This window comes from Mirounga angustirostris, unplaced genomic scaffold (assembly GCF_029215605.1).
Source record: "Mirounga angustirostris isolate CCGP_5_RB_7025 unplaced genomic scaffold, mMirAng1.0.hap1 SCAF_3, whole genome shotgun sequence".
Classification (NCBI taxonomy): domain Eukaryota; kingdom Metazoa; phylum Chordata; class Mammalia; order Carnivora; family Phocidae; genus Mirounga; species Mirounga angustirostris.
In genome coordinates, this window is record NW_026991711.1 from 60,064,810 (window position 1) to 60,081,026 (window position 16,217).

At 36.9% G+C, this 16,217-nt stretch overlaps 1 protein-coding gene across 5 annotated transcripts in view; it reads left to right on the plus strand.

Moving 5' to 3' along the window:
* RNASEH2B (ribonuclease H2 subunit B) overlaps window positions 1-16,217 on the plus strand; it is an 84,779-nt gene that overhangs the window by 51,685 nt on the left and 16,877 nt on the right. For 4 of the 5 annotated variants that reach the window (XM_045869388.3, XM_045869387.3, XM_064586136.1 and 1 more), the window contains 4 exons: window positions 121-202; window positions 1,800-1,842; window positions 6,167-6,247; window positions 8,846-15,553. In XM_045869388.3, the coding sequence (XP_045725344.1) occupies window positions 121-202; window positions 1,800-1,842; window positions 6,167-6,247; window positions 8,846-8,962 (323 nt within the window). In that variant the 3' untranslated portion in view covers window positions 8,963-15,553. Of the gene's footprint in view, window positions 1-120; window positions 203-1,799; window positions 1,843-6,166; window positions 6,248-8,845; window positions 15,554-16,217 lie in introns of those variants that run through there. The other variant, XM_045869390.3, reaches the window with a different exon arrangement.

A 16,217-nucleotide genomic window follows, 5' to 3' on the forward strand; every position in this document is an offset into this window, starting at 1 on the left:
TTAAGTGAGTCTCTAAGGCCAGATAAGGCCGGAATTTTAACTCTGGTCAGTTTGACTGTAAAACTACCATAGCTGTTACTAATTTTTTTTTCCTTATACTCTCCATTCTATTTCTTTCAGAGGATTATATTCGTTATGCACATGGTCTGATATCTGATTATATCCCTAAAGAATTAAGTGATGACTTATCAAAATATTTAAAGTAAGTATCGTTCATCTTTAGTCACAATTAGAAAGTACCTTGGTGCTTCTTGGTTTCCCAGCAATAGGTTCCTTAATGACTTTATCACATCACTGTTTCTGATAAATTATTCTTGAGTTACCTCCTAGACTATGGTTTGAAGGTGATTTTTAATAGACACTTATTTATTGGAACAAATTGATTTGGTGGATACTGATTGCAGAAACTGATGAGTATTAGGACTGGAATTATGAGTTGGTATGATTTTAGAGTGTTAACATTATACTATTTTATCTCCAGTTAGACTTCACTAATGTGAAGATCATTTTAGGAGAAATAAAGATTAGAAGAAACAAGAGATGGAATGTAGAATATTTTTTTAAAGATTTTTTTTTTTTTTTTTAATTTGAGAGAGAGAGAGAGCAAGAGTGGGGAATGGGGGAGGTGGAGGGAAGGGATAGAAGGAGAGGGAGAAGCAGACTCCCCGCTGAGCAAGGATCCCAATGAGGGACTCAATCCCAGGACCCTGGGATCATGACCAGAGCCAAAGGCAGACACTTAAATGACTGAGCCACCCAGGCACCCCTAGAATATTTTTGAAAGTTACATTTAAAGGTTTTGTACCATTTTCACTGTCATTAGATGTTTGCCAAGTACCTTTATTATGCCCAGCACTTGGAACTCAAAGGATGAAACACAATCTGTGTCTGAGGGTAGAAAATGAGTTTAAGAATGATTTGCTCTGTGTTATTATATCCTTCATAAAGATATTTAATATAATATAAAGACTTTACCTTAGGCTGAAAAGAATGTGTTTCTTTTCTAGATTTTAGCAACTATTCTTAAGATTTTATGGGTGTGATAATAGCTTTTCCAGATTCTTATAATAGCTTTCTCCTCTGATACATGAAGATAAAGTGACTTCTTAAGAGATACATAGTTGCTGTTTTTAGCAAATTGCATAGGTCTTACTTTAAAAAACAATTAGTGGAAACTGGTGGAAATTGATAACCCTATCTTTTTGTTCAATATTTCCCTGGGTTTCTCAGTGCCTGTTTGTCTCATTCGAGACCTATGTCTTTGTACTCCCATTATTTTTTAGAATCTTTTCTCCTCAGAAGTGATTAGCTTTTGGTTAAAGGTTCCCAAAGGAAGATATGTCATTTAAACTTCTCTTTAATTGAAGAAAAGTCAAGCTTGTCTGACTTTTTGTCAACAGTTAAAATAATTTTCACTTTTAAATATATGCTGGATTCCACTCTATGTTAACTAAATTGTATTTAAATTAAAAAAAAATATATGCTGGATTCGTCATTTATGAAGGAAAAAATACTACAACGCCAAAATGTAAATTTATAGAGGCTGAAGAAAAGCAGTTCCATTGCAACAAATAAGTTCTAATTTACTTTTTAGTTCAGACAATTCCAATGTGAACAAAATGTAGATTTCTTCATTTTGAGAAATGTCATTCTTTACACTGAGGTGATAGTCCAGGAGGACACATGGAGGAGAAGCTAGTCCATGAAAGTAGCACTTGCTAAGTCCTCAGTTGGCCCAGTCTCTCTGTTTGCTTGTCTATGAAAAACCATAACTGTGATTCTTATTTTTTATTCCATAGGCTTCCGAAACCTTCAGCGTCATTGCCAAACCCTCCATCAAAGGTAAGGAGCTGTTACTAAGATATCTTTGGGGGGCTTGGAAAGATAGTACATTTTTACCACATAGGTTTAGTGTGTTCTAGTCCATTTTAAAGCATACTAAATCCTCCTTGGGTGGAGTGATGTTATGTGGATTAAAGATTGTAATGAGCTCTCCATCGGTAATTTTTATTTTTGTAGATTTTACCTGAATGATAAAAAAAACATTGTGAAAACCAGATAAGAGTTGGTTGTAGCCAGACACCTACCTAAAAGTCTCATAGATATATAATTAAAATTCGGCCTTCTTAAGTTAGCCAGGTCCTGCAATTAACTTTATTTATTTATTTATTTATTTATTTATTTATTTATTTATTTTTAAAGATTTTATTCATTTATTTGAGAGAGAATGAGATAGAGAGAGCATGAGAGGGGGGAGGGTCAGCGGGAGAAGCAGACTCCCCGCCGAGCAGGGAGCCCGATGCAGGACTCTATCCAGGGACTCCGGGATCATGACCTGAGCCGAAGGCAGTCGCCTAACCAACTGAGCCACCCAGGTGCCCTGCAATTAACTTTATTAATCATCAGGAATACTCAACGTATAACTAAAACTCATTTGGCCAGATCTAATTGTTACTGGCGCAGAGGTGAACAGGTGAACAGATTTTTGCAACACAAAGAATCCCTTTGAGCAAGGATAGCCAAACTTTTTTTTTTCCTGTGCTTGGAATGATCAACGCAACTTGTGTATTGCAAAAACCCCTTCCTCTTCCAGATGTTCTCAAACTGCCACCCACAGCTCCTCGGCTTCGTGGGCTGCAGCTTGTTTTTGTCTCCCAGATACAGAGAGTAGAGAAGCCAGCCATAAACCACACCTGATGGCAAATCGCGGCATCCCTCAGTCCAGGCCTGGTCTCAGACAAGTGAGCGCTGCTCAGAGGCAGGGAAATAAAACAGCTCGTCAGTGAGGTCATTCTCTTGCCAACAGAATAATGGATGCCTTGAGAATGGAAAGTGGATGTTAAAGAATTTTCCTCTTTCCCTGCCTTCAAGGTGGCCAACATGCTCAGGGCTTTTTTTGTATCATGTCCTGTTTGGAGGTGGTGGTGGTTCCAGAAGCACTCATTACTTTGACTTATGAGAAGGACAGAAAATTTCAAGTGCATCAACCTTAGCTGTGGGCCATTTTCAGCAGGCTGTCAAAGGAGGGCCATCCTTTTCCCTTAGGAGGAATAGCGCTGGGCAGAGGTCAGTTGCTGTAAGACCCAAGGTCATTCTAAGTCAGACCCATACTTCTTCCAGTCTAGTAGTTCATCTCTGACAGTAGCTGTAGGGAATAGAGGCATGATTGCCTTGCTGGAACTAAGACGATGGGCATATGTGTTCCTCTCTTACTTTTCTGCTTCCAAAAATGAAGCATCTTTCTTTCTTCCAAATATCTGTCTTCCTTAGGAACTTAGAGATCATTCATGAATGAAGGTTTTGGCCTTTGATACCATCCGGGGTAATGCATTTCCTACGTTAACTTTTAACCCGGTTTTCTGTTTGCCTATGTTAATTTCCAAACTTTAAATCGTTTGTGATGTCATCGTGTATGATTTAGGTCAGGGGTCGGCAGGCTTATCCTGTAAAGGCCAGCTCGTGACTGTTTGAGTCCTCACAAGGCAGATGGTCTCTGTCACAACTCCTCAGCTCTGCTGTGGTAGCTCAGAGACCGCCACAGACGATTCATAAACGGATGCGGGCGGCTGTGTTCCAGCAAAACTTCATTTATAAAAACAGGCGGCCGGCGGGGCTGGGCCCGTGGGCAGTTTGCCAAGCTCTGTTTGGATCTCACAATCCTGTTTCTCCTAAATCTCAGCCTCATCTCCTGGATTGTTTAGTTGCTGTTCGAGGTCTCCTGGTCTATTATATCTTGCTGGGGCTCTAGTGTATGGAGTGCAAACTGCACTGGATGATGTACCACACTTTAAACAAGTTTAGGATAACATCTTCTGCTAGCCTTCTTGTCTGTGTCCCAGATTTGATTGACTTTTACAGTAATATGGTTGATGGTTTTCAGGAAATCCATTCCAGTGGTCATTAGGTATCTTTGTATCTGTTTGTAATGATAGTATAAAACCTGTCATCCTTAATGTGTTTTGCATTATTTTCTCACTATTACATTTGCCTGTGTCGAAGCTCAGCTTCCAACCCTTGCCCCCTTCCATCGTTGTAATTTATCGCTGTCAGCTGGCAGAACTGAGTGCAGTCAGTGGATTGGAGATATTCTTGAGTTCCTTCTTGCAGATCATCTGTAAGAATAAGACCCGTCCTAGCATTAATTCCTGTGGTACTCTGCTGTTTGTTCTTCTCCTTCCAGAACTGTACCCATTCAGTCATAGCCTTTGTTACTATCTTTCTGAGCCCTTTTTCTGTTTGTTCTGAAACATCCCCTGACATCTGTAGCGATTTGGTCTTTTTTTTTTTTTTTTTTAAGTAGGCAGAGCCCAAAGCGGGCCTTAAACACACAACCCTGAGATAGAGACCTGAGCTGAGATCAAGAGTCGGACCCTTAACCGACTGAGCCACCCAGGCGCCCCTGTTTGGTCTTTTAAATAACAACAATTCAAATAAGTGTAACAGTTGTGATTCTTTCAAACATATTCAGCATGTGCTGTGAGTAATGTTAGAAAAAGTTCAGTGCAGAGGCCCACCACAATAATTTTATTTTTTACGAGCACTAATTACTGGTGTCCTGTTTGATAGGAGCCATTAAAACACCTGAGCAAGTACATCATCTTATTAACCACTGCATATTTATGAAGAAGCACTTTTCATCTTAAGCTCTTGCCTTGAACATTTTTTCATTTGACTTACCTGCAAAAAGTGAATATGCCCAAGTGTTTATAATGACACCTAAAGTAGGACATTTTGCCACAGAGGAGAGCAAACCATCTTATAACTTTAAGCTTTTTGCAATTTGAGACAATTACAGCCTTAATCGTTATTACCTGTGAGTTCCACTCTCCTGGTTGAAGATACTTTTCTAGCAAAAATATGCATCACCTAAATGCCCTTTACTGATCTTAATTTTTAAGTAGAAACATATTCTTAAGGAAATTGCTTATATACATACTGTGCTGGTAGTAGTTCGTTCGTGATAAGCTAGTCTTTTTCTTTTGAAGATTCATTTGCTAGAGATTGCTGGGTGACCAAGAGAAGGTGATGCCACATGATGTTATGTATTTCCACGATGCCCCCCTGTTTTTTTACAGCGAAGAATTTCAAGACACGTTGTTTTACCTCGTTGGGTTTTATACATGTGCCGTGGCATCTTTTAACACTAACTGTACAGCTCTTTGCTTAGCAAACTCTGGGGTAGGAAGAGGGAAGCTGGGAATAAATCTGCATTTCCTGAGGAAGATCCACACTGGGTCTTTCAACCCTGGTGTCTCCACAAAGAACTTGAAGATCTGCAAAAATCCAAGTTGTGGTCACGTGCAGTCAATTCTCTGTGTTAAATATCAAGACTTACCTGCCCTGTTATGTGCCTTTTACATAGTAAATGTGTCACAATTCCTTCCATAATGTGAACATTAAAGCCACAGTCTAGCTCTTGACAAGGTTCCCACGTTCATTGGTGCAGAATGCTCATGTGAAAGGTAAAAACATGAAGTAAAGGTGGACTTAGTTATATTGGGCCTCATGGAAAGAACACTTGTACAGAAATGGAGCTCTCACGCCTTGTCCTCTGCTAAGTGGGCTTAAGTCATTTGTTTAATCTCTCTGTGCTTCCTTCTCCTTCTGGCTGCTTGCCTTGCAAGGTTGTCCTTGTTTGGACAAAATGAGATAGTTGAATTGAAAGGAGGTAAGAACATGAAGCGATACAAAAATGGTAATAACAGAATAATGTTGTGCCTTATTCCTAAATGGACATTACACCCCCAGCCCAGAAGGTGAATGAAGTGGGGGTTCTAGCTGGATACCTGGCCCCTTAAAGGAAATTCTTGTCTTTGACTTCTGTGCCTGCCTTCACCCCCTTAGACTGTCCTGGAAGTCAGCAGTCGTCCAGATGCCTCCCAGTCCTGGTACATACAAAGTATGTGATCAGTACCTCTAGACTGCCCACCAGGCTGGGTCATGGACTCACCCTATCATATACCCCCATCACCGAGGCTGCTTCCCAGAAGGTATATGTGGCTTCATTCTCCCAGATAATTGGCAAAATGCAGAGTGAGCCCCCTTTGCAGGGTCTGCTGTTCCATTTGGCTTGGATGCGGGTCCAAATTGACCCCATTGTTTTTTTAAAAATGGATTGATGTGTCGAGGTGACATTTGACATCACTTCACTGCTCTAACATTGCAGAAAGTAAAGTTATCTGATGAGCCTGTAGAAGCAAAAGAAGATTACACTAAGTTTAACAGGAAAGATTGGAAGACTGAAAAGGTATGTGTGTCCAGCTGTAGTAGTACATTCCTGGATTCAGTAGGTGATCCTGCATGAGGACATCCAGGAATGATTTCATGCTTGATGGTGATTTTTAACCATGAAGGATTATTAACTTGCATTTCTGTGACTCAGTAATTCAAAATTGTGAATGACAATGAATATGTCAAGCCAGGAAGACTTTTTATGAACCAAGCAAGGCAATATACTTAGCCAGAGCATGCCTACACTTTGCCATCTATATTTAGAGCAGGGGTGGGGGCACAGAGGGAGGGAGCCTCCACAGGTCATTTTTTGTCAACTCTACTGCCTGGAAGCTTCCCAGAATTTATGATGATGACAATAATTATTAATAGCCCTACCATTCAGCAATCACCCCAACAAATATTTTCATAACCTTTCTTACAAAGTTTTATATAATACATACATTATAAATACATAGCTTTTAAAATTGGCATTTTAATATATTTACAGTTTGGGGTTCTATGCTCTTCATTTAGCACTATATTGTGAAAATGTTCTCATGTCATTAGGCATTCTTTGACAAATTATTAATGGTTTCATGATATTCAATCATTTGTATTATTTTATTTCACCATATGGAATATAATCTATTTAGTCATTCCCCTATTTTTGGACACATAGGTTACTTCTGCTTTTTTCATTCTTTGTTTTAATGAAGTGATAAACATTTATAGTCTGTGTCTCTGATTATTTCATTAGACACAATTTAGAACTAAGAGTAAGGGCTTAGAAAACATGAGCTCTTTCCATGAATATTGAGAGAATATATATGTGTGTGTGTGTGTGTGTGTATGATTGTGATTTTATCATATATACTGTATCATACATAATAATATATGATTTTATCATATATATGATATACATCAGATATAATCATATATATGATTGATTATGTGTGTGTGTGTGTATATATACACACACACATATATATATAAAATGCTTTCCAAAAATGTAGAAATTTGAATTCCCAACCATTATTGCTGCAAGATTGCTCATCTTGCTTTCTTGACAACACTGAATATTATTTTTATTCTTGAAAATTTTTGACTGTCTAATTACAGTACATTTCTTTGGTGAGAAAGGTTAGTTGTTTTTCCAAATGCTTATTGCCCATTTGCATTTTTGGAAATTGTCAGTTCATGCCCCTTGCCTGTTTTTTGTATTGGGATAGTAGTGTTTTTCTTGTTGATTTTTAAGAGCTTATTCTAGATTAGGAATTATTAACACTTCACGACATATAGGGTGCAAATAATTTTCTAATTTGTGTTTAGCCTTTTCATTCGATTTTTTAAACAGTTTTAAGTTTTTCTGAGGATTAAATGTAGGAATTGGTTTTCCTTGTGACTTTCTCATTATTTTTATGCTTGCCCATCCCAAGATAAACTCACTTCCTCTTAGATTTTAACATTTACCCCCCCTTAGCATTTAATGTTTTTTATAAATTTTATTCTTTGATCTATATGCAATTTATCTGGGCATGTGACGTCAGGGGATAAATCCCAGTTGAGATTTGGCAAGATGGCTAGTTATCTCTATGGCTTCTGTAAGCAGGGATGTTTTTGAGTTTCTCTGGGAGAACTAATTCTGCCCCACCCTTGTAACTGCCGCTTTTTGTTGTATCTACTTGGGCACAGCCCCAGGGAAATAAGGGGTTGGACCAGGATGTCAGTTAAATACAGGGGATAACTTGTTTCAAAGAGACTGTCACTTTTCACCATCCAGTCAAAAAACAAGCCTCCTAAAATGTAAGTGACAGAATGTGAGAAGCAAGATTTCCGGGATCATATACTGTGCCCTTAAAAGATTCTTTGGCAGTGACTGTCTCACAGTCTCAGGGAGACGTCATTTTTTTTTCCTTTGCTGAGTCCCATCATGTTTGCTTCTGCTGGAGAAGTTGAGATGTGCTGAAGTAGAATCAGCTGCTATTTACCTTCTAGTAGTGATAGTTCCAGGACACGGCACAAAACCAAACCAAAGCAAAACAAACAAACAGAGAAAACAGTGACCAGGAAGAGAGAGGAATTTCAAAGGCAGAGTTACTTGAAGTCAGCTTTTTGAAAAGGATTTCTTTGTTGGAGGAAAACCGGGGCAGTTATCCTGCTGGATACAAGTTATTTTTTTAATATAATGGTGTTGTCCTTGGTTTCCCGTAGAGCCTATGAATAAAATGCAACAGTCCATTGTGGTGAATTATTCATCACGCAGTAATACTAGGCTGGAATTCCTCCTCTGACAATCACTGCCTGAGTCAGCTCCTTTATTGGTGTTATTGTACTTAATACACCCTCCAGAATTACTCCCCCAAAGTAAACCGTTGGTTGTAACATTCCACTCCTTAGAAGGCAGCGATTTTTTCTCCTGCCTCTTTTACCAGATTTTGTGTCTTAGATCCGAATTCTGAATGGAAATCAGAATTAAAATAATAATAATAATAATAATCACTCCCTTATGAAGCATGTTAACAGCAAATACTTCTCTTCATGAACTTTGAGACAAGCATGGTCTTGTTTGATTTGCATGTATGATTTATAAAGGTTACATTTGTAACAGTTTTTCTCTTATTTTCCTTAACAGAAAAATAGCAAAATGACTGCAGCTCAGAAGGCTTTGGCTAAAGTTGACAAGAGTGGAATGAAAAGTATTGATTCCTTTTTTGCTACAAAAAATAAAAAAAAAATTGGAAAGATCTGAAACTTTGAAAATGAAATCTAGCAAGAATATTTGCCTGTTACATGTTCCATTTTTGTCCTTCCCCCACACCACCGTGCTTCCTGACCCTTAGTTACCAAAAAAAAAAAAAGGAGGGCAATTTGCAGAGTCGAACATTTCTTGGTATTTGATTTTTGTGTTTCTGAACAAAATGTAGGAAAGTCATTGTGTAACTTTCATGGCCTGTGGCCTTCAGACTCTTGTTTGGCATCATGAAAAGTAATCAAGTGAATAGAGTTAACCTCTAGCTAGCATCCCAGTTTCCTCAATAAACTGACATGTGACAGTATTTGAGTGTATGCCTATTCTTCTATGCCATTCTGCCACATGGTAGCAACAGCAACATGGTTTCCAGCGTACGGACAGAAATCCGATTACAGCGATCAGAGAAACCACTACTTTTTAAAAGCCTTGAGCTTTTGGTAAATCTTTTGTTGAATATTTTCTGTTCTATGAATCTGTGTTTGTTGTAGAAAATAGAGAAAGGTATTAAATTAAAATTGTAATCTCCAACTTGACATTACCCGGAGATCCTATGGCACATGTTCTTATAATAATAATTTTTTTAAGGAATTATAATAGTAATTGTATCATCTTCTTTCTTGGCAACATCATTTTGTGAGTCTTTTCCCAGGCTACTAAAGTAGGCTTCATAAATATGCTTTTTTAATGATGGTCATTTTTAATTCTTTGGATATGTGATTATTTAATGACCATGACCCTATTGTGGACATTTAGATGGCTTACAAATGTTCACTATTTGAAGAATCAGATTACAAGTAAATGTTTGCTCATATCTTTTATTGCTCCCTTAGAATGGATTTTAGATGTGGGCTTCCCAGTTTATAACTGAATTTTCCAAATACATATTTGTGGGAAGATCTTTCACAGAAAGTATACAGAATCTTACACTGGAACAAAGAGTGGTCTCAGTTCTTCTCTTATTCACTGCCACCTTGTGAGCTTTGAATGTGAGCTTTGCAAATAAGTGGGGGAAAAAAGCATTTTATTGTGGTTTTAATTCACATTTCCCTGATTAATAATATTGAACATTTTTTTCACATTTATTTAACCATTCATCATCTTATAGAGCATTATCTGTGTATGTCCTCTGTTAAATTGTGGGAGTGTCAGTATTTTTCTTATGGACTCTAAAGATACTCTGTGACTTAAAGACATTAATTTTTGTCCATTGTAAACTTTTTCTTGGTCTGTAAATTGTCTTTAATTTTGTATATGATTTTTTTGTCATGCAGATGTTTTTGGTTTTTATGTAGACATATATATATGTACACACACACATATATATATAAATGGTAACATACCACTATATAGAGAGAGACATATATATCTATATATAAACTTTTCCTTTACATTGATGTTATACTTAGATGCTTCCCTTTGCAGGAAAGTTAACCAGTCACTTCTTTTCTTCTCATTTTTTAATAATTTTTTGTTTTATATTTAATTACTTAAATCATCTGCAGAATTTGTATTTAAATATGCTGTGAGATAAAGCCCTAATTTGATTGTTTTCTCACCTGTTGATTTTTCCATTAGATCTGTACAATTATTTTGTCAGGTTCTAAGAGTAAGTTCCAAGGGGATTTTTTATTGAGCTTTTGTTAGACACATAAATTATTCGGGGGAAAAACAGCCATGTTTATAAAATTCCTTTTTGTTATTCAGGAATATAGTATTTCTCTATATTTGCTAAAATCCTAACCATACCTTTCACTAACATTTGCTTCTTCATCTTCATATAGGTACTTCTTTTTAGGCATATTTCTAGGTATTTTTGTTGCTATTAATGAAATCTATTTTTTAGATCTTCTAACTGGCTATTTTGTGGTAAAATTTTACATTTTTATATATTTACCTTTTAAATAACCTATTTACCGAACTATTAATTTAATTTTTTATTATATTCATATTGGGGTTTGATGCATAAATTATAACAATCTTCAAAAAATGTGTTCAATTCTAATAGTTATACCTCTTTTGTATCTTTTATATCCTGGGTGAGATATATCTTTTATAACATGGTGAGAATACCTGGAACAGTGTTGAAGAGTATTAATAGTAGTCAATCGGTCTGATTTGTGATTTGATTAATGTATGTTACCATTAATTCTGACACTAGCTGTTGTTAATATGATAAAGAATATCTATTTTTGGTATTTCCTTTCATACTTAGTTTCCTTAAAGTTTTAATTAGTAATTGGTGTTGGTTGGTATCAAATATGTTTCTGACACCTCTTGAGATGACGAGGGAGTCTTTATCACTGTTGAACTGTATTTGAGTTCCTACAATAACCCTTACCAGACATTATATAAAGAATACCACAGTGTATGCTTCTGGGTTAGCCATGTGAAATCTAGTTGTTAATTAGTTTTTCTGGGCTTTTACTTAGAATTTTCGCATCTGTATTCAAAAGCAATATTGCTATTAGGTTTCAGTGTTAGAATTATGCTACCTTCCCATCTTGACCAATGTACTGGAAGGAATAATTTTGCATTGGAATATTCTATTATTGGACCATATTAAAGAAAACGGTAAAACTGTCTAGCACTGAGACTTCTTTTTTGTTATTGTTACAGTCTTCAATCTGGAAGAATTTCTCACCTGGTCTTTGTCTTACTTGACCTTGACATTACTTAAGAGTACAGGCCAGTTACTCGGTAAATGTTCCGCACTTTGAGTTTGCCTAATGTTTCCTCTTGATTAGATTCGAGCAATACCTATGGGCGCCCACAGACGTAACAATGTGTCTTTCTCAGTGCACCATCTCAGTAATAGTGTGACCCACTACCAGTGATGTTCACTTTGATTAAGGTGGTGGTACCCTTTGATACAGGTTTATCCACTGCAGAGTTACTACTTTTTTCTTTGTAATTAATAGGCAATTTGCGGGAAATACTCTGGGACTTTTAGGTATACTATTCCTCATCAAAAATTCACCCACAAGGTTTAGAATCGACTGGTGATTTTTCTAACTCCTTCATTTCTTCTATATTCTTTTATATTTAGCTGGCATTTTTTTTAGGAGGAATAGCTTTCCTGTCTCTACTTATTTATTCATTTATGAACTTATATCAGTATGGACTTGTAGATTTTGTATTTTGTATTTTGTCCAGTGGGTTTCTTCTTCTGTGACAGGGTATTCCAGGCTCTTGTACTCTTTCTGCCCAGGCTGTGAATCAGCCTTTCTCCTAAAAAGCCAGAGTTCCTGTTCATGGAGAGTGATATTTAGAAATTAAAATCTAGGCACAAGATGTGCTCAATCCTTCTATCGATCAATGTGTGTAGTTTTTGTAGATTTCTCTCCTAATCCCAGTTCACCGAGTTTTGTCAGAAATGGATATGAATTTTGTCACATATTTTTTCCTCATTTATTGAGATGATCATGTCATTTTCCTTTAATAATGGATTATCTTTTAATATCTGAAGTATAGTGGTTGATTTTTGAAAGTTAAAATAACATTACATTCCTGGGATAAACCCTACTTGGTCTATAGTGTATTATTCTTTTCATATACAGTATTGTGTTTTACTTCTTAATATTTTGTTAAGGATTTTTGTTATCTCTGTTCATGAAGGATGTTGGTCTGTGGTTTTCCTTACTTGTAATAATTCTGTCTGTTTTGGTATCAGAGCAAAACTGACCTCAGAAAATGAATTGAGAAATATCTTCTCATCACCTATTTTCTGGAAGAGTTTATATGAAATTACTAATTGTTTCTTCCTTTTATATTGGACAGAATTCAACAAATGCCATTTGGGCCTGGAATTTTCTTTCTAGGAAAGTTTTTAATTACTGATTCAATTTCTATAATAGATAATAGAGCTATTCTAATTTTCTTTTGCATGTGTGTGTACCAGTTTTAGTAATTTATGTCTTTTAAGAAATGTGTTTGTTTCGTCTGTGTTGTCAAATCTATTGCCATAACTTGTTTCTCATATTTTTATTATCTTTTTTATATCTGTGGATCTGTAGTTGTTTTCTTTTTTCATACCTGATTGATCATGTGTATCTTTTTTGTTTTCTTGGTTAATCCAGCTAAAAATTTTTTAACTTCTTTGATCCTGTCAGAGAATCATTGTCTTGTGGCTCGTGTTATTTCTGATGAGACATCTGTGATAATTTTTTTATTTCTTCTACTTTATATTAAATGGTGTCCCCTCTCCTCCCTGGCTTCTTTTAAGATTTTTTTCTTTATTATTAGTTTTCAGCAAGTTGATTATGATGTGTTGATGTGGTTTTCTTTGTGTTAACTTGTTTATGGGTCTATTGAGCTTCTTGAATCTTTGAGTTTGTAATTTTCATCAAATTTGGAAAATTTCTGGCCAGTGTTTCTTTAAATATTTTTCTGCTTTTTTCTGCTCACCCCCTCAGCTTCTAGGACTTCATTTACATGTATGTTAGACCACTTGATAATAGCCCACCCGTCCTTTAACTGAGTTTCTAGGTTTGGTTTTGTTTTATGTTCATGTTAGACAGTTTTCTTGTTATATTTTCAAGTTTACTTTGTCTTGTAGTGTTTCATCTTCCATTAAGCTCAGCTAGTGAATTTTTATTTCAAATATGGGAATTTTCAGTTCTAGATGCTCTATTTGGTTCTTTTTTTTGTCTTTCCATTTCTCTCATTGTGTTTTCTTTAAATACTTCATTACTGTCCCTGTCTACTGGTTGCATCATCTCTGTCACTTCTGGGTCTCTTTCTCTTTCTTTCTTTTTTCTTTATTTTTTATCTTGAAATAATTTTAGACATACAGAAAAGTTGCAAAAACAGTAGAGTTTACTTATACTTTTCACCCAGCTTTCTCTAATGTTAACACCTGACGTAACCAAAGTATAATTACCAAGCCCAGGAAATTTACAACAATGCAACACTATTAACCAATCTACCACCTTATTTGGGTTTCACCTGTTTTTACATTAATGTTGTTTTTCTATTCCAGAATCCAGTCCATCATTACACATTGTATTTAGTTGTCATATCTCTTCTGTTTTTTTAATGTTTGAGCCTCTCAGTCTTCCTTTGTCTTTCAAACTTTTGAGAATACTGGTCAGTTATTTTGTAAAAATGCCCCTCAGTTTTTGAAACGATGCTAATATCCTGTTTCTCATGTGATCATTTCATAATACTAATAGTGATTCTGATTAACAACACACACTGTATAACATTTACATAGTACTGTTCTGAGCACTTTGCTCTACGTATAAGTCCTTTATTCCCCACAACAGCCAGAGTTGCAGGGCTGGGTGCCCTAGCAGTCAAGATAGGGACCCAAAGGGCTTGCTTAAATCCCTCGGCCCTTCACTTCTCTTTACTTACATTGTTATCTTTTTGATGAATGTGCTGATTTGGGGTAAGCTTCAAAAAATTTCTGCAAACTATAAAAACACTTATGTACACACACAAGAGCCTCCATCGTTTTCGTCAAACCATACATATTTCTGAAACGGATCTTGGATTGCCAACATTCTTTTCTTTTTTATGTCTGGTTTATCTTCAATTTAAATTTTCCCTGTACTCTGGCTCTCAGGCTCTCTCATCTTTCAAGGTTTGTACTTCTCTGGTTCTGCACTCCCAAAGAGATTCTCCTCCATCAGGTTTAATGTGGATGTCAAGTGGAATTGTGTTTTGTTAGTTTGGGTGTTTGTAGTGTGCTACAGCCCATTCCCAGGATCATATTTCTCTTACTAGGAGACTTAGCAAGACACAAAGGCAATTTGGAAGTGAGAAACTAAAAAGTATCCATTTACTTAACCAAATGTACAGTGTTGCTTTTGTTACATGCAAATTTATGACAATATCAGTAAACAGATAAATGACCAACCATGTTTCAAACTAAACTAAGAAGGTTACTTTTAAAAAGTAAAAGTAATTGGACTAAAAGACCAATTAATTTAAAGTAGCTGGATTATTACTGTCCCTGGTTGTAGTCCTGGTCCTGCCTTAACTCTCTGGGCCCAGGAACAAATCACTAGCTTTGCTGGCCCACAGTCCTGTCTTTCCTGTGAAATGAGACTAGATCATTGAGTCCTTTTATGTCCTTCCCTGCATTTGCTGCTGCATGGGGAGCCTTATCTCCTTTATACCCATCAGGAAATGCTGTAGAGTTAGTATCCATCCAGTGCTTACCATGCATCAGGCAGTCCTCTCAATTCTTTAGTTGGCTTATCTTATCTCTTTCCCTAGGAGAAAGTCTGGAAGGAAATCCGCCAACATGCTCATTCTGGCTCTTGAGATGTTCCTGGCATATATTTGTCTCTTTTCTTCATTTTCCATAGATTACATTACCTTGCAGTAAAAAGAAATGTGAAGAGCAGTTATTGGGAAGTAATAACAAAAGCTGACCAAGTGCTTTGCAGGTTTTAAGCACTTTTCACATGAATTTATGTGATTAATCCTTCTAGAAACAGTATGGCACCATTGGTGTTATTTCCCCATTTTACAGTTGAAAAAGCCCAAGGTCACACAGCTAATAAAGAGCTGAGCCAGAAGGTCAACTCAGGACCTCAGACTCCCAGACTTTCTACACCAAACTCCCTCTCCCCAGAGGAATTGACTTCCGTTACACCCTGGGAAGTCATGCCAACACTAGATTTGAAGGATAGTCTCCACACATGGTCAGGACTGACTTTCTCTGCTATTAAAGGTGATGTAACTTGACTAGACACCTTGTATCACATATGTCCTCCCAAATAGCCCTCTCTCCAGACTAACCCAAGCTTTGGAGAGCTCCAGAGTTAGCTGCACTGAGCAGTCGGACCTCTTCATGGAAGACAGAGAGCTCCCAGGCCAGGATGGGAAGGGCACTGGTATTTTCTTAGTGTCTTTGGAAGATATCCACAGGGTTTGACTCGTCTGAATAATGGGAAGACATGACAGGATTTATACACCTTTCATAGGCTGGGATTTATACACTCCTCAGGGTCATTAGACTGACAAAGAGGTTTCCTACCTTATGTTTAATAGTCCTTTACAGGTTCTGCAGCAACCACTTGTCAGTAGCTACACTGATCTTCACAGCTACCCCCTGAGGTAGCCCGGAAAGGGGGTGTGCCTCTGGTCCACTCTGGTGAAAAGTAGGTGCCGCAGACCGAAAATAGCAGAGTCCACCGCTGCCCTTCTATCCTCAAGCCTGGGCCTCTTTCCTTTCTGCTGACTGACCTCAGCTTCTTATTCATACCATTGTGTGTGTAGCTTTATGACCGTTTTCCCATCA